This window comes from Mobula hypostoma, chromosome 9 (assembly GCF_963921235.1).
Source record: "Mobula hypostoma chromosome 9, sMobHyp1.1, whole genome shotgun sequence".
NCBI lineage: Eukaryota > Metazoa > Chordata > Chondrichthyes > Myliobatiformes > Myliobatidae > Mobula > Mobula hypostoma.
This window is the reverse complement of record NC_086105.1, coordinates 86541423-86567308: the sequence shown is the minus strand read 5'-3', so window position 1 is coordinate 86567308 and position 25886 is coordinate 86541423. Positions and strand designations below refer to the sequence as shown.

The following is a 25886-nucleotide window of genomic DNA, read 5'->3' as shown; positions in this document are numbered from 1 at the left end:
CAGGAGAATGAGGGGAGTTATCATAGAAACATTCCGAATGTTAAAAGGCTTGAACAGATTAGATATGGCAAAGTTATTTCCCATGGTAGGGAAGTTTGGACAAGAGGGTTTGACTTCAGTATTGAAGGACGTCCATTTGGAACAAAGATGCAAAGAAATTACTTCAGTCAGAGGGTGGTGAATCTGTCACGAGCAGCTGTGGAGGCCAAGTCATTAGCTGTATTTAAGGCAGAGATAGATAGGTTCTTGATAAGACAAGGCATCAAGGGTATGGGGAGAAGGCAGGGGAGTGGGGATGACTGGAAGAATTGGATCAGCCTATGATTGAATGGCGGAGCAGACTCAATGGCCAGATGGCCTACTTCTGCTCCTATGTCTTATGAGAAGGTACAGGAACTTCAGGACCCACACCACCAAGTTCAGGAACAGTCAGGCTCTTGAACCAAAGGGGAGAACTTCACTCGTCCCGTTACTGAACTGGACTCACTTTCAAGAACTCTTCATCTCATGTTCTTTATATTTATTGCCAATTTATTTTTTCTTTTGTATTTGCATAGTTTGTAGTCTTTTGTACATTAGTTGGTTGTACATCCTGTTGGGTGCAATTTTTAATTGATTCTGTTGTATTTCTTGGATTTATTGTGTATGCCACAAGAAAATGAATCTCAGGGTTGTATGTGGTGACATTTGTACTTTGATAATAAATTTACTTTGTACTTTGTATCCTTCTGGTACATTGCTGGTCACAGGCTTCAATCACAGAAGCAACATCCACCATCATCCAATTATCTGTTATGTTTTTTATGTTTTACAAAGGTTTTTGCATTTGTCCATTTTTGATGGTCTGAGTGTTCTGTTGCTTTTCTAGTGGTACTGTACTGGGGTGCTCTATTTCCTCCATCTCTGAATGTATTCCGAGTTGAGTTTGAGTTGCTGTGAGTTACTTCATTCCTTTCATTTCCTTAGCAAAGGTGTTAGCAGGTGAATGCTTTGGAAATCACTCCGGACCGCAGTATGATTGCAGCGGCAGGTGAGCACTTGTACTTTCATCCACCAGTGTGCCTCTGCTTCCTTAACCACCAAAAGGGAGCTCCTGTACAACGTAGCTCACCAAAATATGTTGTTTATTGCTCTCCTCTTGTTGAAAGTCTAAAGGTGGTTTTAGTACACTATTTCTGGATGCATGAGATGGAAGTAGTTTCTGTAAAATTTAACATTATTTCCACTTTAAAAGTGCTGCATCACATATCCTTTGGCCTATAGTAGGGGGAGGGGAGAGGAAAGTGGTTTTTATTCTTTAGTCTTACCTCAGAGTCTTGAGTTTTCTGTTTGTGAAAGGTGAAAGTTAGTGGTATTCGCAAGCAATCAAAGAAAGACACAGTGCATCTTTGCCTCATCTGTACCAACAGATTTGAACAGAATTTTGACTTTGTTACTATTTTGGAACATATGGCAGAAGCAAGATAAATAGTGCAGATAGTATTTGGATATTTTCTTTGCTTCATCTTGTAGGATACCAGCACATCCGAATGTATGACTTGAATTCCAACAACCCAAACCCAGTTGTCAGCTATGATGGAGTCAGCAAAAACATCACCTCAGTTGGGTTCCACGAGGATGGACGTTGGATGTATACTGGTGGTGAGGACTGCATGGCTCGAATCTGGGACCTCAGGTATTTATTAGGGCCCATAAGAAGTTAACTTGGCTGATGCCACTCTTACACCTATATTAGGGTAGTTCAAGTTCTGCTTTAGTAGAAACTCTACGTTGAAAGTTCTGAGAGTGTGCTACAGAAGCAAGGTGATGTCCTTTGGATAGGGTATCAGATCTTGTAGTTGGGTGGATCTAAGTAATATTTTGCCAGACATTTTTGTTGACAGATATGTCTCACTTTGTCTATGTGCATTTCCCCTGGCTGTTTCTGCTTTCCCCAATCCCGAAGATGTGTGGGGTTGTTACCTTAATTGCCAACTGTAAATTGCCCGTAGTGTGTAGATGAGTGGTTAAATCTGCAGAGAGTCGATAGAATGTAGAGTGTTTACAGTATTGTTAATGGGTCATTGATTGTCAGTGAGGACTGAAGTGTCTGTTTGGTGCTGGATCTCTCTATGACTCTGTAAGTGCATGCACTCTCATGTAATAGTTGGATGGGGTAGCCTTAGTTGAAAGGAAGAGTTGATAAATGTTTCTCCAACATGACATCTTGTCTGCCAGGTATGAGGAGTTTGATAAAGTGATACAAAAGCAACACAATAATTGATTGCTGTAATGCTGATTCAACACTCAAACTGAATGAAGGGGTAGGATTCACTAAACTTCTGATTTCTTTTGCATTGCTATTGGCAGTAGCTAAATTAATGTATAGACCTTCAAAATGAGTAACTGGTTCAATTTCAGCAGGTTCAGCAAGCTGGTGTCACTGATCGCTGACATTTCTCCTCAGCTGCTACATCAACCTAGAAACAGCAAGTCTATTGAAGGCCAAAGATAGAAGAGGGGAGACTTCTGAATCCTGGCTCTCTCAAGGCACAACTGCTGATGTAGTCTATATGGAACCTCAAATTATCCTTCTGTCTTCCAACAGATCACGCAGCCTGCAGTGCCAGAGAATCTTCCAGGTCAACGCTCCAATAAACTGTGTCTGCTTGCATCCCAATCAGGTAAGGTGCAATATTGCATGGCACCAAAAGAACAGACAGCGCTTCCCCACCGTCCCTCAGACTTTGTCAATTGTTGCTTCCAATGGAGATGTATAGAGCCAGGAGCAGTACAGCACAAACAGGCCCTTCAGCCCTCAATGCCAGCCCTTTAATCCATCTATACTAATTCCACTTGCCCACATTAGCATCCTTCTTGGACTTAACTGTTTAAATATCTATCTAAGTGTCTCTTAAAGATACTAATTGCATCTGATTCCACCACCTTCTCTGGCAGTGTGTTCTAGCTATCAATCCCTTAGTTTGTAAAAAAAAACACTAACCTCATAGATAGATATAATATAGATATATAGATGATAATAAAACATATAAAATTGGGGCAGAGAAACAAGGTCAGCCTATTCAATCTGTTCCTGTATTCCTGTATCAAAAGTCATCCAGTCCAGGCAATATCCTGCTGAATCACCCCTCTGCATTCTCTCCACTGCAAAGGGATTTGCAGCTGGAGATCCATGCTTCAGTTTACATTAATTGCCAGTGTGTGGCACTGCTGTTCTTTACAAAGTTTTTTTTCTGTAGCTTTTTGGTTCTGAAATAACATCCCCCAACCCAGCCTAATCTCATTTGACACCCCAGACCTCATTACACCCTTGAGCTGAATTTCAGAAATGAGGTGAGATAGAAACATAGAAACATAGAAAATAGGTGCAGGAGTAGGCCATTCGGCCCTTCGAGCCTGCACCGCCATTTATTATGATCATGGCTGATCATCCAACTCAGAACCCAGCCTTCCCTCCATACCCCCTGACCCCTGTAGCCACAAGGGCCATATCTAACTTCCTTTTAAACATAGCTAATGAACTGGCCTCAACAGTTTGCTGTGGCAGAGAATTCCACAGATTCACCACTCTCTGTGTGAAGAAGTTTTTCCTAACCTCGGTCCTAAAAGGCTTCCCCTCTATCCTCAAACTGTGACCCCTCGTTCTAGACCTCCCCAACATCGGGAACAATCTTCCTGCATCTAGCCTGTCCAATCCCTTTAGGATCTTATACGTTTCAATCAGATCCCATTTGCATAAAGGCAGCATTTCTCTCACAGTAGGTGGTCCGGGGAAAATGAAAGACCTTGGAATTTGAAGAGAATAGTTCAGTAGTGGGAGCCATCCCTTGGCAAATGAAAATGGGTATTGTAGAAGGCCATACATCTTAGAAAGATCTCACTGTGGAAAATGCCATGAGCATAGTCATGGACACAACCATCTTCATTTGCTTCAGAAATGGCTTCTCCTCCAGCATGAGGTCAGAGGTGGAGATGTTTGCAAGTGGCTGCTCAATGTCCTGTTCTAGTTGCAATTACTGTGAATGTAGCAGTTTGTTCAAGTAAAACATCTTTTTGGTGTGGATAAAGAACAAATAAAGTACCAGACAATGACCAGCACTAAAAAGCAAATTAAACACTTTTCTCCTTGATGTTCAAAGACTTTGAGTGCTCCCTTGTGATTGCTCATTGTTGACCAGGGATTTAACTGTACTCTGAAGCCATATGACTCGATTCCTTCATGTTGCTGGATCTGGACACTGGAACTCCTAAGCCATTGGGCACCATGGGGCGGGGGGGGGGATACGCAGGGGAGGGGCATACCTTTACCACTAGTCCTGCAGGAAGGGCATTCAGGGCTGAACTGAATACTGACCTTGACTGTGATCCCCACAAAACAGCTTTTGTTTTGAAATGATACCAGTCACACTGCAGGATTGTGATGGAATTCACTTGTCTGGAAGTGAGCACCTCCACAATGCTTTACATAATCCACTCAACCTCAATTAAATGTTCAATCTGTAATCTCTTGTTATTGATCCACTTTCTAGAGTGAATAGTAAATCCACATCTAGTCCATCAAAGGCTTTCATTAAATCTCCCTCAACCTTCTGTTTTCTAAGAATGACCTTAGTTCCTGCAGTCTCTTATAACTTTGTACTGACAATGTTTGATACTGATTCCCAAAATCCCTAAACAGGCCATTGTGTATTATTAACAGCAGCTCCAGGATGTTCACATACCTGCACACCTGTTCATTCTCCTTGACAAGTTTCAGTTCCATTTTGGACTCTTCCTAGCTGTGCAGATTGTATCCATGGGTTTTGTTCTGTCTTTGTAGGCAGAGCTAATTGTTGGTGATCAGAGTGGAGCCATTCACATCTGGGACCTGAAAACTGACCACAATGAGCAGCTGATCCCTGAGCCAGATGTATCAGTTAATGCTGTTCACATTGATCCGGATGCAAGCTACATGGCAGCAGTAAACAGTTCGGTAAATTATTTGGAACCTCAATCATAGCGCGCGTCTTCATGATGTGCTCAAAATTAGATGGGAACAACGCCTTGAGGTCTGCACTTGTGTGATGGTGGCACTGGTGATGGAGAGTGAGCTGTTTGTAAGGTGGGGCTGGAATCATCAAGATAGGCTAAACAACTTGCCAAGCATCTATACAGCACCTCTCAAGCCAACATTATGTGCCAGTTAGTATTCCCATCCTCAAGTTCCCCCTGGGTTATACACCACTCTGATTTGGACATATTTGCCCGAACAATCAAATTCCTGGACACTTCCTCCCTCACAGCTGTCGTTCCAGAAGAATTTTAGGTTTCATCTTAGGTTTTCAGGGACTATTAAAGATGGGCAATAAAGATGACCATCCCCATCCCCTCTTTTTCTGAATAAAAAAATTTTTGTATCTGAATCTGAATCCCTGAATGAATTTGAGGGAGGGGGAAGGGAGGTCTGCTTGATGTTTCTGAAAGAATGCTGGAAGCACTCCTTTGCTCAGCACATCTGTGCAAGGTGAAACAGGTAATATGGTCGGTTAAAGACTACTTCATCAGTCCTTTCAAAGAAAGACAAGGAAAATTAGTTTCAATTTGTAGAGGTAGGAAAGGGAACATCTGGGTTGAGGGGATTGTGTTTGATATTGAGGAAGAATGCAGAGAAACACACCCTGCAGGCTATTCAACTGAACTTTATTGATAATGCTGCTTGTACGATATATGAACTACTCCCATGTGGGAGCGGCAAATTGGGTGGCTAAGGATTAACCCATTAACTACCACCTCATACACAAAATGCTGGAGGAATTCAGCAGGTCAGGCAGCACCAATGAAAAAGAGTAAACAGTCGACATTCCGGGCTGAGGCCCTTCGTTAGGACAGGGTCTCGGCCTGAAACATCAACTGTTAACTCTTTTCCATAGATGCTGTCTGGCTTGCTGAGTTCCTCCAGCATTTTGTGTGTGTTGCTTTGGATTTGTGTATTTGCAGATTTTCTTGCGTTCGTGAAACTACACAACAGATCACCTTCTTGGAAAAAAAAGAAAATCTAGGTTAAGTTCTTCTTCTCTATAGAACTGCATTGAAAATTACAGTGGCATGCAAAAGTTTGGGCACTCCGGTCAAAATTTCTGTTACTGTGAATAGCTAAACGAGTAAAAGTTGAACTGATTTTCAAAAGGCATAAAGTTAAAGATGACACATTTCTTTAATATTTTAAGCAAGAAAACTTTTATTTCCATCTTTTACAGTTTCAAAATAACAAAAAAGGAAAAGGGCCCGAAGCAGAAGTTTGGGCACCCTCCATGGCAGTACTGCTCATGTTGATCCATTGTTTAAAAAGGGTTCTAAAAGTAAACCTAGCAATTATCGGCCTGTGAGTTTGACGTCAGTGGTGGGTAAATTGATGAAAGTATTCGAAGAGGTCATGTATATAGTTATCTGGATAGACAGGGTCTGATTAGGAACAGTTAACATGGATTTGCGCGTGGAAGGTCGTGTTTGACAAATGTTATTGAATTTTTTGAAGAGGTTACTAGGAAAGTTGACGAGGGTAAAGCAGTGGATGTTGTCTATATGGACTTCAGTAAGGCCTTTGACAAGGTTCCACACAGAATGTTAGTTAGGAAGGTTCAGTCGTTAGGTATTAATATTGAAGTAGTAAAATGGATTCAGCAGTGGCTGGATGGGAGACGCCAGAGAGTAGTGGTGGATAACTGTTTGTCAGATTGGAGGCTGGTGACTAGTGGTGTGCCTCAGGGATCTGTACTGCGTCCAATGTTGTTTGTCATATACATTAATGATCTGGATGATGGGGTGGTAAATTGGATGAGTAAGTATGCAGATGATACTAAGATAGGTGGAGTTGTGGATAATGAAGTAGGTTTTCAAAGCTTGCAGAGAGATTTAGGCCAGTTAGAAGAGTGGGCTGAAAGATGGCAGATGGAATTTAATGCTGATAAATGTGAGCTGCTACATTTTGGTAGGACTAATCAAAATAGGACATGGTAAATGGTAGGGTATTGAAGAATGCAGTAGAACAGAGGGATCTAGGAATAACGGTGCATAGTTCCCTGAAGGTGGAATCTCATGTGGATAGGGTGGTGAAGAAAGCTTTTGGTATGCTGGCCTTTATAAATCAGAGCATTGAGTATAGGAGTTGGAATGTAATGTTGAAATTGTACAAGGCATTGGTGAGGCCAAATTTGGAGTATTGTGTACAGTTTTGGTCACCGAATTATAGGAAAGATGTCAACAAAATAGAAAGAGTACAGAGAAGATTTACTAGAATATTACCTGGGTTTCATCACCTAAGTTACAGAGAAAGGTTGAACAAGTTGGGTCTTTATTCTTTGGAACGTAAAAGGTTTAGATTATGAAGACACGCAGTCCTCTTTTATTGTCATTTAGTAATGCATGCATTAAGAAATGGTACAATATTTCCTCCAGTGTGATATCACAAAACACAAGACAGACCAAGACTGAAAAAACTAACAAAACCACATAATTATAACATGTAGTTACAACAGTGCAACAATACCATAACTTGATGAAGAAGTCCATGAGCACAGTAGAAAGTTCAAAGTCTCTCAAATGTCCCACATCTCACGCAGACGGGAGAAGGAAGTAAAACTCTCCCTGCTATGCCCGACCACAGTCCGACTCTGAGTCGTCCGAAAACTTTGAGCCTCCGATCAGCTCTCCGACACCGAGTACCAAGCACCATCTCTATCCGAACAATTCGACCTCAATCTTGGTCGCCAACAGCAGGCAAAGCCAGGGATTTTGAGGCCTTCCCTCCGGAAGATTCTCGATCGTGCAGTAACAACAGCAGCGAACCTGCGTTTCAGAAATTTCTCCAGATGTTCCTCTGTGCTTTCACATCTGTCTCCATCAAAACAGAATTGTCCACGGCCCCTATTTAACGGATACAATATCATTTTCACCGGAGGGCTGTGCACGCGCAGGGTGACTTGATAGAGGTGTTTAAAATTATGAGGGACATAGATAGAGTTGACATGGATAGGCTTTTTCCATTGAGAGTGGGGGAGATTCAAACAAGAGGACATGAGTTGAGAGTTAAAGGGCAAAAGTTTTAGGGGTAACATGAGAGGGAACTTCTTTACTCAAGAGAGTGGTAGCTGTGTGGAACGAGCTTCCAGCAGAAGTGGTTGAGGCAGGTTCGATGTTGTCGTTTAATGTTAAATTGGACAGCTATATGGACAGGAAAGGAGTGGAGGGTTATGGGCTGAGTGCAGGTCGATGGGACTAGCTGAGAGTAAGAGTTCGGCACGGACTAGAAGGGCCGAGATGGCCTGTTTCCGTGCTGTAAATGTTATATGGTTATATGGTTACTTAGTAACACCCCCTTTGGCAGGTATCACAGCTTGTAAACTCTTTTTGTAGCCAGCTAAGAGTCTTAAAATTCTTGTTCGGGGGATTTTCACCCATTCTTCCTTGCAAAAGGCTTCTAGTTCTGTGAGATTCTTGGGCCGTCTTGCATGCACTGCTCTTTTGAGGTCTATCCACAGATTCTCGATGATGTTTAGGTCGGGGGACTGTGAGAGCCATGGCAAAACCTTCAGCTTGCACCTCTTGAGGTAGTCCATTGTGGATTTTGAGGTGTGTTTAGGTTCATTATCCTATTGTAGAAGCCATCCTTTTTTTATCTTCTGCTTTTTTACAGACAGTGTGATGTTTGCTTTCAGAATTTGCTGGTATTTAATTAAATTCATTCTTCCCTCTACCAGTAAATGTTCCCGGTGCCACTGGCTGCAACACAAGCCCAAAGCATGATCGATCCACCCTCGTGCTTAACAGTTGGAGAGTATTCTTTTCATGAAATTCTGCACCCTTTTTCCTCCAAACATATCTTTGCTCGTTGCGACCAAAAAGTTCTATTTTAACTTCATCAGTCCACAGGTTTCCAAAATGCATCAGGCTTGTTTAGATGTTCCTTTGAACCTTTTGAATAGAACTTTTTCTCTGAGAGAGGAGGTTACATAGTGGCTTTGTTTTCTCTGCCAAATTGGGAATGAACTCCAGATGGTTTACCATGCCAAGGAAATTACGAATCTCTGATCCATTCATAGGTTGTCCATGAACTCCTGCCAGTTTGTCTGAATCTGGTTGCATTCCCTCTGAGTATAGTTGGTGGCCAAGAACTTCACCTCCAACTTTGCAAGTTCTCATTTATTTTTGTTGAGTGTAATTCCAGCCTGTTTCAGTTTGACCAAGGCAGCTTCCATTCTTTTGTCATGTTCCTCATCTGAGCCTCCCAAGATGAATAAATCATCCATGTGGCAGACTACTCCCTCCAAAATTTGGTTCATCCTCATCTGATAGAGTTTAGGGGCTGATGAGATGCCACAAGGGAGTCTCTTGAAGGATGGCTTCCATATGGTGTGATCAAGGTTGTGAACTTCTGTGACTCAGGAGCAAAATGGATCAGGTTTGGTGAAGAACTTTGCTCTACCCAGCATACCCAAAGTGTGCTTAACAGAGGGTAGAATGAACTTCTCCAACCTCACTGCATTACTCAATTTTGTTAGATCATACAGATCGTCACTGTGTCATCTGGCTTGGGAACCAGGAACAATGCCAGCACACCAGTTAGTAGGTCTGTTCACTCTGGTATACGCCTCACTGTGGTCAGTAGGGCATTGCTCCTGGCCCTAGTTGGATAAGGCACTCTTCTTTCAGCACCCTTAGCCCGTGAACAATTCTGGGTACTTCTGCCACTGAACATTGTTTAGTGAATCCAACCTTACAATGAGGTTCATCTTCTCGATGTATGTCGTCCCAGTAATGGTGAGGAGAGATTCTGGACATAGATATCCTCTTTTAACTGTTTCTTATTTTTACGATGGAAGTAGAAAACATCCCTTTCACGCTGAGCTTGTGTTTCCCTGATCCTATGAGCGCTCTCTTTGTCGGATTTAATGTAATGCCTGGTTTCTTCATTAGTTTTATGAACAGGCATTTGGGGATGGCTGTGATATCTGCCCCAGTGTCCATTTTGAAAGCCTCTGCCTCATTTTGCAACTGAACTGTAGTACACCAGCCTTGTCTATTTGAATCTAGAGCCCCAAGAAAAGCTCTCTCTTTGTATGAATCATGGTCTTCTTTGACCTCCTGAAGAAATGTCTTTGAGTGACACTGGCTTTTATAATGGCCAACTCTATTGCATTGGTGGCATTTCACTTCTTTTGCTGGACAGGGCTCTTTGACGTGGAATGGAGACTTGCTGCTTATCCTGCAGTTAGAGATTGTAACAGCTCTTTGTTTTGCTTGTCATCTGCTTTATCTTCCATGCAGTATATCAGTGTGCTTACTTGATGCTCTTCTGAAGCCTGGTCTCAAAGCGTCTGAGCCATCTCTCAAAGTCCCCTGGTTCATAAGATAATGGGAAGGGAAGGTTGCTAGGAACAGAAAAATAGACTAGGTAATCACAAAGAAAAACCCACGTTTGGATTACGGAGATGGGAGGTGTCTTCCACATGTCTTGTGGAAGAATTTTATTGAAGCTGGTGATCTGTGGAATGTGGAGGCTGGAGGGGAGAAGGTGAGGTTGAGGGGAATCTTTCTCTTCCCACTGGTGCTGCCTGACCTGCTGTGTGTTTCTAGCACTTTGTTTTCTCTTTCAGATTTCAGGGATATTCTCGAGTGCCATGGTAGTGTAGCAGTTAGAGTAGCGTTTGACAGCGCTAATTCCTGGGGCTGTCTGAAGCATTTTGTACATTCTCCCAGTGACTATGTGGCTTTCTTCCCACATTCCATATGGGTTAGTAACTTGTGGGGAAGCTATATTGGTGCCAGAAGCCTGACAATGCTTGTGGGCTGCCCCCAGCACATCCTCGGACGGTATTGGTCATTGATGCATACGATGCATTTCGCTCTATGTTTCAGTGTTTTGATGTATATGTGACAAAGCTAATCTTTCATCTTTACTTCTTTTTATTTTTGCCCTGATATTTCTGGGTCACTATCTACTTTCTTCATTCATTCCTGCTAGGGTAATTGCTACGTGTGGAACCTGACAGGGGGCATTGGTGATGATGTTACTCAACTCATTCCTAAGACCAAAATTCCAGCTCACAAGCGCTATGCTCTTCGCTGTAAGTTCAGCCCCGATTCCACGTAAGTGTTTTCCTTTTTGTGGCATTCTAATCCCCAGCATACTTGTTACTCAAAATTTTGTTTGGGGGACATGGGTGTGCTCTGTAAGGTTTCACTGCTAATGTAATGGCCTCTCTAATATTTCACTGCGAATGTAAAGGTTTCCCTGTAGCAGCAGTGATTGGGTTATGATTTGAGATAAGGGGGGGCTTTCGAATGTGCGCCATCCAATGAGAGGCATGTTTTTTTCTTTCTTGTGGGGCCAAGAGAAGTTCTCGCAGGCTTTTGTTCAGCGGAAGATGGCGAGAGAAGATGCCAGAATGGGGAAGTCATAGTCTGCAGGACTGTATGGACTTGGAATGGGAATGGGGTCGGGAGTCGGTGACCAGGGGGAAAATCAATGGAGAAGAAACTGGTGGGAAAACCGTGAGCGCCAACATTGAGCATTACACTGTTTCATGAGAATGGACCCTTTTTCTTTTGTTGTTTCTTTACTAACCCTATAGTCAAATTAAGAATTATAAAGCTCAATCGTTTAATTGCATGTTGTGTACTGTTTGTTATTTTGTGGTACTGATTTGTAACGGGAACACTTCACGCAGCATCCACCCAAACAAGATTTCTCAAGTTTGGCCGGGCCGGAGGCTGTCTCCCCAGAGTAAGCCGCTAGTGGAACCTGAGGGTCACAATTGTGGGGGTATCATTCGGGATTGATTTCATTGGATGCTGTGTGATTACCCTAAACATTGAACCGTTAGTGGGGGAGATATTCGTACTCCAGATGAATTGTTAATTTGCCTGTTAAGTACTGTTAAAGTTGCAATTGTGAACAGAGGTTTGATAAAATGGCGGGCTCAGCTCTCGTTTTAATGCAGATCAGCGATGGCGGAGCAGGCTGAATCACAAGTCGAGTTTCCCACAGCTGGGGATGGAGATTTCAAAGGCAGGATTCTATCAGTTCTGAGGAGTGAGGGAAAGGAGTGGTCGGATTTAGAATGTCTAATTAGTCCCCGTCTCCCAGGGAAGAGTAAGAATGCTGAGTTAGATTCCGCCCTTGCCTCTCTGAACCTGGGCATTTTTCCATTTATTCGCCAAAGTCCCAGCTATGCTAGACTCCACCTATTCTCAGGAACAAAGCCCGCCCCTAAAGGAGAAGAGGAGTATGAGACTTGGGCAGAGCAGACTTCTCAGTTGTTAGATGAGTGGCAGTGCTCTCATGATGTAAAGCGACAGAGATTGGTTGAGAGTTTGAGTGGGCGGGCTGCTGACATTGTGAGAGCCGTCAGGTTGCGGTATCCTCTAGCAACTATGGGCGATTACATGTAAGCACTGGAAAATGCCTTTGGCCTGACAGGAAGCCCAATGGAGCTCATGGCAGTGTTTCAGAACATGTGTCAGGAGAAGGGGGAGAAGCTTTCTGCCTTCATCTTTCGGCTAGAGAGGCAGCTAAATTACTTACCGCGTAATTCAGAAGTCTCAGGTGGATCGGTTAATAATGGACCAGATAGTAAAGGGCACCCAATCCCAGGACCTGATCGCTTGGGGTCACCGACTGTCATAAGACGCGTCCCCCTGTCTTGTTTGTTGAACTGATTGAAGAAGTTCAAGAGGAGGAGAATGCGCCAGAGGCGTAAGAGGCCTCAGTCAGCAGGGTACAGTCCTCGGTAGTGGTCCCCTGTGGTGAAGTGACCATAGGTAGCCTGTCCCAGGGATGGTAGAAAAGATGGTGGCAGAGTTGAGAACTGAGATGTCTTGGCTGTTATCAGTGGGTGTGACCCACATCCCCCCAAATGATGGAGCTGATGGGGGGGGGCGTGGATCCCCTAAGGGGACGGACAATGCGGAGGGCTGGCTAGCAGCCAGTGTCATGCGAGAAAGGGAGTAAGCTCCCGGCTACCTAAGCAGAGAGAGTCGTTGGGAAAACTTAGAGGCGACCCAGTGAGGGAACAGCCTGGTGTCTCTGGGAGAACCCATTCCCAGCAATATACCAAGGAACCCCCAAAAGCAAAGGACCTTATTCCTGAAGGCTTAGTGGTTCTATGCTCCAGTGTATCATTTCTGATAGAAGGTATTTATGTTAAAGCCATACTCAACACCGCGTCGCAGGTCACGTTGTTCTACCGTTCATTTTACAACCAGTATCTGACGCATTTACCATTGACACCATTCAGTGCATTAGAGATCTGGGGTCTTAGTGCAGATGATTATCCATACGACGGTCATTTGTCAGTGAAACCAGAGTTTTAAGAGGTTGATTTGGGAGTGTCTGAGGTCCTTGCTACACTAGTGCTGTATTGTCCGGACCCCACTGACAAGGGCAGTGTTTCAATCCTGGTAGGGACCAACAGTCCTCTGGTAAGGAGGCTGATGGGATCCTGCAAGGAGAAGGCTGGGGAGAGCCTTCTGGGAACATTGTCTGTGCACTTGGTGTTTCGAGCTGCTTTTGAAGAAGTGCATGGCTGCATTGGGCCGGGTACTGACTTTAGACGAGGGACTGTGTGGTTCACCCAGTCGAAGCCAAAAGTGTTATGGCCTGGGGAAGTATCAAGAGTGATGGAGACCCCCAAATTTCCCAGAATACCTGAGAACGAGGCCGAGAGGGAGTCAGCATTTCCTGCTGAGGTACTGGTGAGGCCCGAATTGCAGAAGCCCTCGGTTGTACAGGCAAGCAGGATGGCAGTGATTGTCAGGAACACTACGAAGAGGGAGGTCACGCTCGAGCAGAGGATGCCCCTGGCGCATTTGTTCCCTGTGACCATAATGTCTAGTTTCCCTGTGAGACAAGCCGGGGAGAAACTATTGGAAAAGGGGGCAAAATTGATCGCTGAGTCATTCAATTTCGGGGACTCCCCGTTTCCTGTGGGTTGGAAGGGGAAGTTGGTAGAGAAGATGTTGAAGCTGGAAAGTGTCTTTTCCACTGACGAGTTTGATGTGAGTTGTTCCAAGAGCACTCGTCACACTATCCGGGTGACCGAGGACACCCCATTCAGAGAGGTCACAGCACCTGGCCCCTGCAGAGGTGGAAGACGTTAGGCAGCATTTGTGTAAGTTGAAGGAAGCTGGGATCATTACTGAGTCCCAAAGCCCCTATGCATCTCCAATAGTAGTGGCCAGAAAGAATGAGAAGGTACGCATGTGTGTGGACTATTGGACTCTGAATAGGCGTACCGTCCCTGACCAGTATACTGTCCTCAGGATCGAAGATGCACTGGCCTGTCTGAGTGGTGTGAAGTGGTTCAGTGTGCTGGACTTGAGGAGTGGAAATTACCAGATCCCCTTGAGTGAGGCTGACAAAGAGAAGACAGCATTTATGTGTCCACTGGGTTTCTTCCTGTTCGAAAGGATGCCCCAGGGTATATCGGGAGCCCCTAACCTTCCGGTGGGTCATGGAGAAAACAGTGGGGGATATGAACTTGCTTGAGGTATTGGTGTATCTGGATGACCTCATAGTGCTTGGGTCCACCTTGGAAGAACATGAAGTGAGGCTACTGAAGGTGTTGGGCTGCCTGAAGGCTGAAGGGTTAAGACTCCCTGGACAAGTGCCACTTCTGCAAGACGTCTGTTAGCTGTTTGGGGCACATAGTCTCACGGAATGGAGTAGCTACAGATCCTGCTAAGATAGAGGTGGTGACCACCTGGCCAAGACCCCAGACTGTGAGCGCTCTGCGCTCGTTCCTCGGGTTCTGTGGTTACTATCGAAGGTTCGTGAAACGCTACGCAAAAGTGAGTCACCCATTGATTCAGCTTCTGTGCGGTTACCCTCCCTTGGGGAAGAAAGGGAGGACGGAAAAGGACAGGAGGGTGGAAAGTATCTTAGCCCATCAGAGCCTTTTGGACCAAAATGGGATGCGAAATGTAAAGAGGCCTTTCAGGTGCTGAAGGAGCTGCTGACCCAGGTGCCGGTGCTGGCTTTTGCAGACCCCCGATTGCCGTATGTACTGCATATGGATGCCAGCCGAGAGGGCTAAGGGGGCATACTGTATCAGGATCAGGGCACCGGGTTGAGACCCATTGCATTTGTTAGCCGAGTCTGTTGCCCTCCGAGGAAAAACTATCCCACGCACAAATTGGAGTTTCTGGAGTTGAAATGGGCTCTGGTGGATAAGCTGAGTGACTATCTCTATAGTGTCAAGTTTGAGGTGAGGACGGACAACAATCCCCTAACATTAATCCTGACCTCGGCGGTCACAGCTGGTTCTGCTAGAGAAGTATCGGAGGATTGTGTTGAAGTCACTTCATGAAGATTCTGGACACTTGGTGGTTGAAAAGACCTGTGGATTGCTCAGAGACTGATTTTACTGGCCCCGAATGAAGTCTGAGGTTGAAGAATACTGCAAGTCGTACATTCTATGCATACGGTGGAAGATGCTGCCTACGCGGGCAGTACCTTTGCCCCACTTGCAGAGTGCGGGGCCCCTGGACCTGGTGTGTGTGGATTTCCTGTCAATAGAACCCGATGCCAGCAACACAGCGAATGTCTTAGTCATCACGGATCACTACACCAGATATGCGCAGGCTTTCCCTACCAAGGACCAGAGGGGGTCCACAGTGGCCAAAGTGTTATGGGAGAAGTATTTCATTTATTATGGCCTTCCCAGGTGGATACATAGTGATCAGGGACAGGATTTCGAGAGCAGACTCATCCATGAGTTACTGGGCATGCTTGGAGTCAAGAAGTCGAGGACTACGCCCTGTCACCCATAGGGTAATCCCCAGCCAGAGAGGTTCATTCGGACCTTGCTAGACATGGTCAGGACCTTGGAGATCAACGAGAAGAGCAGGTGGAGTCAACATATTGGACATCTGGTCCACAGTTACAACTGTACATGAAATGAAGCTACTGGGTACTCGCCATACTATCTGATATTTGGGTGTGAGGCAAGGTTGCCCATTGACCTTTGTTTTGATACTGACAAGGGCGACTTACCACCAAAGACTTACCTGAAGTATGTGTCTGATATGAGAAGGAAGCTGAAAAGGGCTTATGAATTAGCTGAGGTCGCAGCTGCCAAGCAGAATCAAGGAAATAAGAGGAGGTGTGATCAAAAGGTGAGGTTCTCCCAACTCCTGCCGGAAGACCAAGTCCTCATAAGGAATTTGGGGCTACCTGGCAAGCATAAGTTGGCTGACTGCTGGGCGGCTGCGCCCTTTGTGGTGGAGAGTCAGATGCGAGGCCTACCAGTTTTCTGGGTGAAACCAGAGGATGGGAATGGGCCTGTCGAGATTCTCCATCGGAACCACCTTCTGCCTCTGGGACAAGAGGTGCAGGTTGACCCAAAGCCCAACTTGGTACCTAGTAAGAGGACTCTGCGGTGACCCAGGGTGACTTCAGGGCCAACAGCAGGAGAGGATAAGCCTCCACCCCTGAGAGGGATACTGATTCAGAGGGCCTGGATGTGTGGTATATGCTGCCTTTTGCTAACTCCCCATTGATTGAGAAAGAGACTCCCAGCTCTTCTCCCACTGAGTCAGGTGAAGCTGTTGGTTGGGGGGGGGGTGCTATCTGGACAGCCTGGGTTGCAGCTGGACCCTGCAAGGGACGAAGCAGAGCTTGACCACGGGACAGAGGAGCTGCAGGTGGGCACAAGTGATAGGCCAGGGAAGCATCACCAGCTAGACCAGAAGTATCCCCAGTCATGTCTGAACCTGAAGAGTTAGGTAAGGGGGAACGGAGGTCTCAGAGAATTAGAAGGCCACCGGATAGGCTGGCCTGTGTAGCAGTGGGGGAACAGAGTGTGGCCCCTACTGTTTTGGAGAGCTTTATCACTGCCTTTTACACCTGGATTGGACTTTGTGCCTTGCAGGAAGGGTTGGCAAATTATCTCAATGCCATAAGGACATGACTAAATTTGGTGGGGGAGAGTGTAATGCTCTGTAAGGTTTCACTGCTAATGTAATGGCTACTCTGTAATGCTAAGGTAATGGCTACTCTGTAGCAGCAATGTTTGGGTTATGACTAGAGATTACAGGGGCTTTGGAATGTGCGCCGTCCCATGAGAGGCGTGTTTTTTCTTTCTTGTGGTGCCCAGAAAAGCTTTCGCGGGCTTTTGTTTGGCAGAAGGTGGAGAGAGTAGATGCCAGAATGGGGAAGTCATAGACCGCAGAATGGAGGTTCCCCTGGTCCTCACCTACCACCCCACCAGCCTCTGTGTCCAACATATTATTCTCCGTAACTTCCGCCACCTCCAACGGGATCCCACCACTAAACACATCTTTCCCTCCCCCCCCCCCCCCGCTTTCCGCAGGGATCGCTCCCTTGGTGACTCCCTTGTCCATTTGTCCCCCCACCATCCCTCCCCACTGATCTCCCTCCTGGCACTTATCCTTGTAAGCGGAACAAGTGCTACACATGCCCTTACACTTCCTCCCTTACCACCGTTTAGGGCCCCAGACAGTCCTTCCAGGTGAGGCGACACTTCACCTGTGAGTTGGCTGGGATGATGTACTGCGTCCGGTGCTCATAATGTGGCCTTCTATATATTGGCGAGACCCGACGCAGACTGGGAGATTGTTTTGCTGAACACCTACGCTCTGTCCTTCAGAGAAAGCAGGATCTCCCAGTGGTCACCCGTACCCCATCTGTTATTTATTTATATACACACATTCTTTCTCTCTCTCTCTCCTTTTTCTCCCTCTGACTATACCCCTTGCCCAACTTCTGGGTTTTTTTCCTCCTCCTCCCTTTCCTTCTCCCTGGGCCTCCTGTCCCATGATTCTCTCATATCCCTTTTGCCAATCACCTGTCCAGCTCTTGGCTCCATCCCTCCCGCTCCTGTCTTCTCCTATCATTTTTGATCTCCCCCTCCCACTTTCAAATCTCTTACTAGCTCTTCCTTCAGTTAGTCCTGATGAAGGGTCTCGGCCCGAAACGTCGACTGTACCTCTTCCTAGAGATGCTGCCTGGCCTGCTGCGTTCACCAGCAACTTTGATGTGTGTTGCTTGAATTTCCAGCATCTGCAGAATTCCTCATGTTTAAATGTTTCTAAGTAAAGTGTATATTTAGTCTTTTATGTTTAAAGTTTTATTTTTGAAAGATTCCTTGTGATTTTTGGACATTTGTGAAATCTTTGACAAGCATTCATCATGTTGAAGGTCTCGACAGCTGATGGGAAATCTATCCCAAGCCAGAAAATGAGGAGACCTTCCAGGACTATACTGTGGATGTGCTGGATGAAACTGTGTGGCCCAGAGTGTTCCAATAAATCTAAATCTCTGGGCAACTACCTAGGTAGACTGTATCAATAGGTACATTTAATGTCAGAGAACTGTATATAACTTACATCAGAGTCAGAGTTATAAGACAGAAAGATTAAATAAACTATAATAAGACCTTTTATTCTCCCTTTCTTCAGGGAACTATGAGAATGGAAAGTCTTATTTTAGTCTATTGAAGAAGACCATTCAGTAGTGGCTCCCAGAGTATACGCATCAGTCCCATTCCCCTGCGTATCTCTTTGCAACTTTCTCCCTCTCAGTTAGTAGCTTAGAGGAACAGGCCTTTTTGCCCATGCTGTCTGTGTTGACCATGATGCTCATTTAAACTAGTCCCATATGTCTGCATGTGGTCTGTATCTCTCCATTTCCTGGCTGTTCATGTGCCTGTCTTAATATCTCTTCAACGTTGTTTTCATATATGCTTTAACCACTTGCTCTTTTCATCAGAACTATTTCAGTAAATGCACAGTGCCTATTCATCCCCCTCCCACCCCCCCAGAAGTTTTCATGTTTTATTGTTTTACAACATTGAATCACTGGATTTCATTTGGCTTTTTTTTGACACTGATCAACAGAAAAGGCTCGTGTCAAAGTGAAAACAAATTCCCACAAAGTGATCAAAATTAATTATAAATATAAAGCACAAAATGATTGATTGCATAAGTATTCATCTCCACCCCACCCTTTGATATGACACACCAATATGATACATCACTGGTGTAGTCATGGTGTTTCAATTGAATGTAGTAAAATACACACCTGTATCTGGAAGGTCCAACTGCTGGTGAGTCAGTATCCTGGCAAAATCTACACCTTGAAGACAAAAGAACACTCCAAGCAACTCGGCGAAAAAATTATTGAAAAGCACAAGTCAGAAGATGGATACAAGAAAATTTTCAAGTCACTGAATATCTCTTGGAATACAGTTATGTCAATCAAGAAAAAGAAAGAATATGGCACAGCTGCAAATCTGCCTAGAGCAGACCTTCCTCAAAAACTGAGTGACCGTGCAAGAGTGGGATAAGTGAGGGACACCTATGAAAACTCTGGAGGAGTTACAAGTTTCAGTGGCTGAGGTGAGGGAGACTGTACATACAACAACTGTTGCCCGGGTGCTTCACCTGCCGCAGCTTTATGGGAGAGTGGCAAAGAGAAAGCTACTGTTGAGAAAAAAACTCTCATGAATCTCAGCTAGAGTTTGCCTGAAGGCGTGTGGGAGACTCTGAAGTCAGTTGGAAAAAGCTTCTATGGTCTGATGAAACCAAAATTGAACTTTTTGGTCATCAGACTAAACGCTATGTCTGGCAGAAGCTAAACTCTGCATATCATCAAAAATACACCATCCCTACCATGAAGCATGGTGGTGGCTGCATCATGCTGTGGGGATGCTTCACTGTAGCAGGCCCTAGAAAGGTTGTGAAGGTAGAGGGTAAAATGAAAGCAGCAAAATACAGGGAAATCCTGGAAGAAAACCTGATGCACTCTGCAAGAGAACGGCGAATTGGGAGATTTGTTTTCCAGCAAGACAATGATCCCAAACATAAAGCCAAAGCTACACAGGAATGGCTTAAAAACAACATTAATTAATGTCCTGCAGAGTCCAGACTTCAATCCGATTGAGAATTTGTGGCTGGACTTGAAAAGGGCTGTTCACGCATGATCCCCATGCAATTTGACAGAGCTTGAGCACTTTTGTAAAGAAGAATAGGGAAAGATTGCAGTGTCCAGATGTGCAAAGCTGATATAGAGACCTATCCACACAGGCTCGAGGTGCATCTACTAAACACTGACTTGAAGGGGGTAGATAATTATGCAATCAATTATCTTGTGTTTAATAATTGAAATTAATTTAAACCAATTTGTAAAAATTTGTTTTCACTTTGAACAAAAGTCTTTTCTGTTGATCAGTGTTAAAAAAAAACAAATGAAATCCACTGTGATTCAATGCTGTAAAACAATAAAACATGAAAACTTCCAAGGGGTGTGAATGCTTTTTATAGGCACTGTATGTGAAAACTGTACATATCTTGCATTTGTCTTATCCTCTACTAAAGTTTAAGGCAAGAGTAAATTAAGATGATTGTGCCGCCTATATGCTTTGCTCTGTCAGATCCAGTATCCATTGGTTCTACTGCTACTTTCCTAAGCCCTCAATGTAAACCACCTGTTTATTGAATTGATCTTAGCCTTTTTGTGCCTCTGCTTATTTTTCTTGAAGCAGAGGAACCAGACTCTTAACTGAATCAACACTATTGAAACATGTTGGTGGAACAGTTGTTTCAGTGTCATAGGGGGCATCTCACTATGAGAAAATGGCCACCAAGATTCCAGACATAAGCAGCTACGTAGTTGCAAAACATTTAAGTGGTGGTTCTGGAGTCACACTAAGAAGCCTATGAGCACGTTTTCTGTTATTTATTCCTTGAGGCATTCACGGAACAGGCAACTGAGAAGGGAATGCTGTTAACTTCCCAGTAAAAGCACATGGCAACTTATCTTAAACAAGTGTTTTCTTTAAGTTCAGTCAGGAATGTCTCTACCACAATCTGCTTATAGTTTTCAGATACATGGAGTTATAACTTTGTATTGTATAATTTATTCAGTGACAGTGTCAGCTCTGAATTTCAGTGCAAAGGAAACCTGCTGAGCCTTCTAGGTGTGAGACATTAATGTCTTGTACTGACTGGATCAGAAATGTTGACGAACTCCTGCTAAGTGTCTCAATGGAATCTGGTAACAGCTGCAATAGGAAACAAGAAGGTGAAAGTCTACCATGGAAAGATAGGACTGTGTAGATGAGATTACTGTCAGATAGGACTGTGTAGATGAGATTACTGTCAGAGCAGCCGTGATCTTATTAAACAGTGGAGCAGACTTGAATGGCATATTATATATTTGACAAATACATCATAGAACATAGAATAGTACAGCACAGTACAGGCCCTTCAGCCCACAATGTTGTGCCAACACTCAAACCCTGCCTCCCATATAAGCCCCCACCTTAAATTCCTCCATATACCTGTCTAGTAGTCTCTTAAACTTCACTAGTGTATCTGCCTCCACCACTGACTCAGGCAGTGCATTCCACGCACCAACCACTCTCTGAGTAAAAAACCTTCCTCTAATATCCCCCTTGAACTTCCCACCCCTTACCTTAAAGCCATGTCCTCTTGTATTGAGCAGTGGTGCCCTGGGGAAGAGGCGCTGGCTATCCACTCTATCTATTCCTCTTATTATCTTGTACGCCTCTATCATGTCTCCTCTCATCCGCCTTCTCTCCAAAGAGTAAAGCCCTAGCTCCCTTAATCTCTGATCATAATGCATACTTTCTAAACCAGGCGGCATCTTGGTAAATCTTCTCTGTACCCTTTCCAATGCTTCCACATCCTTCCTATAGTGAGGCGACCAGAACTGGACACAGTGCTCCAAGTGTGGCCTAACCAGAGTTTTATAGAGCTGCATCAGTACATCGCGACTCTTAAACTCTATCCCTCGACTTATGAAAGCTAACACCCCATAAGCTTTCTTAACTACCCTATCCACCTGTGAGGCAACTTCCAGGGATCTGTGGACATATACCCCCAGATCCCTCTGCTCCTCCACACTACCAAGTATCCTGCCATTTACTTTGTACTCTGCCTTGGAGTTTGTCCTTCCAAAATGTACCACCTTACACTTCTCTGGGTTGAACTCCATCTGCCACTTCTCAGCCCAGTTCTGCATCCTATCAATGTCTCTCTGCAATCTTTGACAATCCTCTACACTATCCACAACACCACCAACCTTTGTGTCAGCTGCAAACTTGCCAACCCACCCTTCTACCCCCACATTCAGGTCGTTAATAAAAATCACGAAAAGTAGAGGTCCCAGAACAGATCCTTGTGGGACACCACTAGTCACAATCCTCCAATCTGAATGTACTCACTCCACCACGACCCTCTGCCTTCTGCAGGCAAGCCAATTCTGAATCCACCTGGCCAAACTTCCCTGGATCCCATGCCTTCTGACTTTCTGAATAAGCCTACCGTGTGGAACCTTGTCAAATGCCTTACTAAAATCCATATAGATCACATCCACTGCACTACCCTCATCTATATGCCTGGTCACCTCCTCAAAGAACTCTATCAGGCTTGTTAGACACGATCTGCCCTTCACAAAGCCATGCTGACTGTCCCTGATCAGACCATGATTCTCTAAATGCCCATAGATCGTATCTCTAAGAATCTTTTCCAACAGCTTTCCCACCACAGATGTAAGGGTCACTTGTCTATAATTACCCGGACTATCCCTACTACCCTTTTTGAACAAGGGGACAACATTCGCCTCCCTCTAATCCTCCGGTACCATTCCCGTGGACAACGAGGACATAAAGATCCTAGCCAGAGGCTCAGCAGTCTCTTCCCTCGCCTCGTGGAGCAGCCTGGGGAATATTCCATCAGGCCCTGGGGACTTATCTGTCCTAATGTATTTTAACAACTCCAACACTTCCTCTCCCTTAATATCAACATGCTCCAGAACATCAACCTCACTCATATTGTCCTGACCATCATCAAGCTCCCTCTCATCTGTATCTGTATCTCTCACTACATCTGTAGTGATTGTGTCGTATCTGGTTTCTTCTTCGTCCTTTCTTCATAGTGTCTACTTTTCTGGTTAGAACTTTGGCTTTTGCACTAGTCCTGCTGATTTAATTCTCTCCTCACCGTGGGACCAGCATCTAAATGGAGCTGAGCTGGTTTAATTGTGATTCTATCAGTACAGTATATCTTGACAACTGTTGCAAAGAATATGTATTATGGAACGATCATTCCAACATCTCTTGTGTGTCATTTTATTCCTGTTTCAGCTCTCCTACAATTGTGTGATATATTACACTATTATATACTACGTTAAACTCTGTTATTCCTTACCACAGACTTCTTGCCACGTGCTCAGCTGACCAGACCTGCAAAATATGGAGGACCTCCAACTTCTCCCTAATGACTGAGCTCAGCATCAAGAGCAATAACCCTGGAGAGACGTCACGTGGCTGGATGTGGGACTGTGCATTTTCAGGGGACTCACAATATATTGTCACAGGTTAGAAGTGAACTATGCAAATAAGGGATTGGTGCTATTTAAGCACTGTTTATTCCAGTACATAGTTCTGCTCTGATATCAGCAGCCAATTTCATATAGACTAATTGCACTCACTCCAATGTCCCTCTTGTGTCTCCAAAGTACAATTAGGTTCCTGGAATAATTTGTAATCTAGACCACTGGGAAAATGTCTCAAGGATTCCTTGTTTGCCAACATAATCTAATCTAATAATACCAAAGTTAGATCCCTTGGGTAGTGGACGTCAGAAATATCGTAGGAAATCTTTTTAGAGTTGTGTTGGATTAGGAATGAGACTGCATTTGTGGCTGGATAACTTTACATACCCTTTTAAGAAATTCTGCAGTTCTCCACATTTTAGTTCCCAGTCTCCGCTCTGAGTCAGCAAATTGTGAGTGTGGTTCTCACTCCGAGGTTTGACATGACATAGCAATAAAAGAGAGTGCTGTTTTGTTGGAAGTAATGTGTTAAATTGAAATCCCTTTTTTTCTTTTAGACACAAAACATTTATGGAGGCATCCTGAAGACAATTAGGGTGGTCTCTTAAACCCTATTCAACATTAGTCTTTCAACCAACATCATAAAACCTATCCAAGTCTGATTTGACTAATGCGTCATAAGAGTGAATATACCTCAGAAGTATTTAGCTGAAAAATGTGCAGACACATCCTGTAGTTTTGAATGGCATTGCATAAGTGGGAGATACTATTTTGTTATTTTTAAATGTATGTTAACCCGTACAAGTTGTTCATTTGCTTTGGTGACTATCCAGCAAGAGAACTTGTTTGAGAGGATGGAGTTTGCAATATACATGGTATGTAATCTACAAGCTTTCATTCTTTACACAAAAAGGCTAACATCTTTCTTTCCACACACAGCTTCTTCAGATAACCTTGCCCGGTTGTGGTGTGTGGAGACTGGTGAAATTAAACGGGAGTACAGTGGGCATCAGAAAGCAGTTGTTTGCTTGGCCTTCAATGACAGTGTCCTGGGATGAATATCTCCAAAGGATGCATGCGCATCTTTCCTTCTCCGTGTCCTTTTCCATTCCAAGCACATTAAAATGGATTCCTGTCCATTTGCTGTAATGAGTCACTATGATCCGAGTTGCTGTGGGCTGGAGCCTTTCTGCATATTCTAATACCAGACTTGATTTTGTCACTTGAGCTGCAAGACGGTAACTTACACAACAGTTAGTAAGCCTCAGCTCTGACACCAGGATTTCAGAGTTGCAGAATGTTGGTGAGTGAAAGGTTTGTGCTGTGCATTTGAACTATGTTAAAGTAACCAGCAGCTCTCCCAAACCGGGACATTCTGACGAGGACTGTAAGCTTTGTAGCATTTAAGGGGATATTAGTCTGAAAAGGTCCATTACGGTTAGTGAAGATGGTAGTTTTGAAGAATGAGTTCTGGATACCTCATGCAATATAATTAACACATAGTAATATTGCATCAGATATCCTGAATTTGTGCACCAGTATAATAAACTAAGGATATTTTGTGCAGCATGAAGACATGTAAAACTGTTATGCAACATTCATACAAGTTAAGAATATTGTTAAAGTTATTCTGTCCAGTATCATCATATGCTGCTTGTTCCCTTGGTAATTCAGTCGAAGCGAATGGCAATAGCAATAGGTCTCCTACGTAAACAAGAGAAAACCTGCAGATGCTGGAAATCCAAGCAACACACACAAAACATGCTGGAGGAACTCAGCAGGCCAGGCAGCATCCATTTAAATATTCAAGCCAAAGAAGTCTAGGCATTTTTGCTGCCTGGCCTGCTGAGTTCCTCCAGCATGTTTTGTTGCTTGGGTCTCCTACATAAGCTGTTCATTCAAGGAAATATGATGAAAATAGTTTTTCCTCTATGGGCATCTGGAGGCAAATGCTTAACACCTAGTGCTATAAAACAGTGCAGTTGGTGGATGTTGAATAATTAATCTGATGCTGTGTGTAATCATTAAAACTTGAAAGAAATTACATATCTGCATTTGATTGGTCACTGCTTTCTTATTTAATGTTTCAAGGTTAATACCTATTATTCTACTGCTCAGTAATTGAATCTGAACCAAATCCTCTCAGCCTCTATTGGTGTTTTATGGCTTACATTGTATTAATGAATGTATGCAATGTGAGGGTCTTTGGGAAGGCCCGTCTAAATTTTGAGCACCTCAGCAGTGTTTATAGTGAAGTTTGTCCCACACAAATGCTGGCTGAGGATTCCCATGATTTTAATAGTGTTAATTAACAGTGTTTCTCAAGCCAGATTAGTGAGCAACTTGTAAGGGGAATTTGCAGGCTGTAACATTCCCATGAGCATTTTACCCTTTTAGATTAAGGTAGTGGAGGTCACAGATCTGTGAGGGGCATTCAAAGGAAGTTTGAAAATTTGTAAGTGGTTTGCACTGTGACCAGTTGAATGTTTAAGAGTGTTGATCAGGTGGTTGTTTTGACCTGGATCCTATC

At 44.2% G+C, this 25886-nt stretch overlaps 1 protein-coding gene across 3 annotated transcripts in view; it reads left to right on the top strand.

Annotated features, from left to right (window-relative positions):
- The window catches only part of mlst8 (MTOR associated protein, LST8 homolog (S. cerevisiae)), a 44946-nt gene extending 19557 nt beyond the window's left edge, over positions 1 to 25389 (top strand). For all 3 annotated transcript variants that reach the window (XM_063058598.1, XM_063058600.1, XM_063058599.1), the window contains exons 3-9: positions 979 to 1030; positions 1513 to 1675; positions 2588 to 2663; positions 4820 to 4972; positions 11000 to 11124; positions 23235 to 23398; positions 24296 to 25389. In XM_063058598.1, the coding sequence (XP_062914668.1) occupies positions 979 to 1030; positions 1513 to 1675; positions 2588 to 2663; positions 4820 to 4972; positions 11000 to 11124; positions 23235 to 23398; positions 24296 to 24414 (852 nt within the window). In that variant the 3' untranslated portion in view covers positions 24415 to 25389. The remainder of the gene's footprint in view (positions 1 to 978; positions 1031 to 1512; positions 1676 to 2587; positions 2664 to 4819; positions 4973 to 10999; positions 11125 to 23234; positions 23399 to 24295) is intronic.
- Positions 25390 to 25886: the final 497 nt, after the last annotated feature.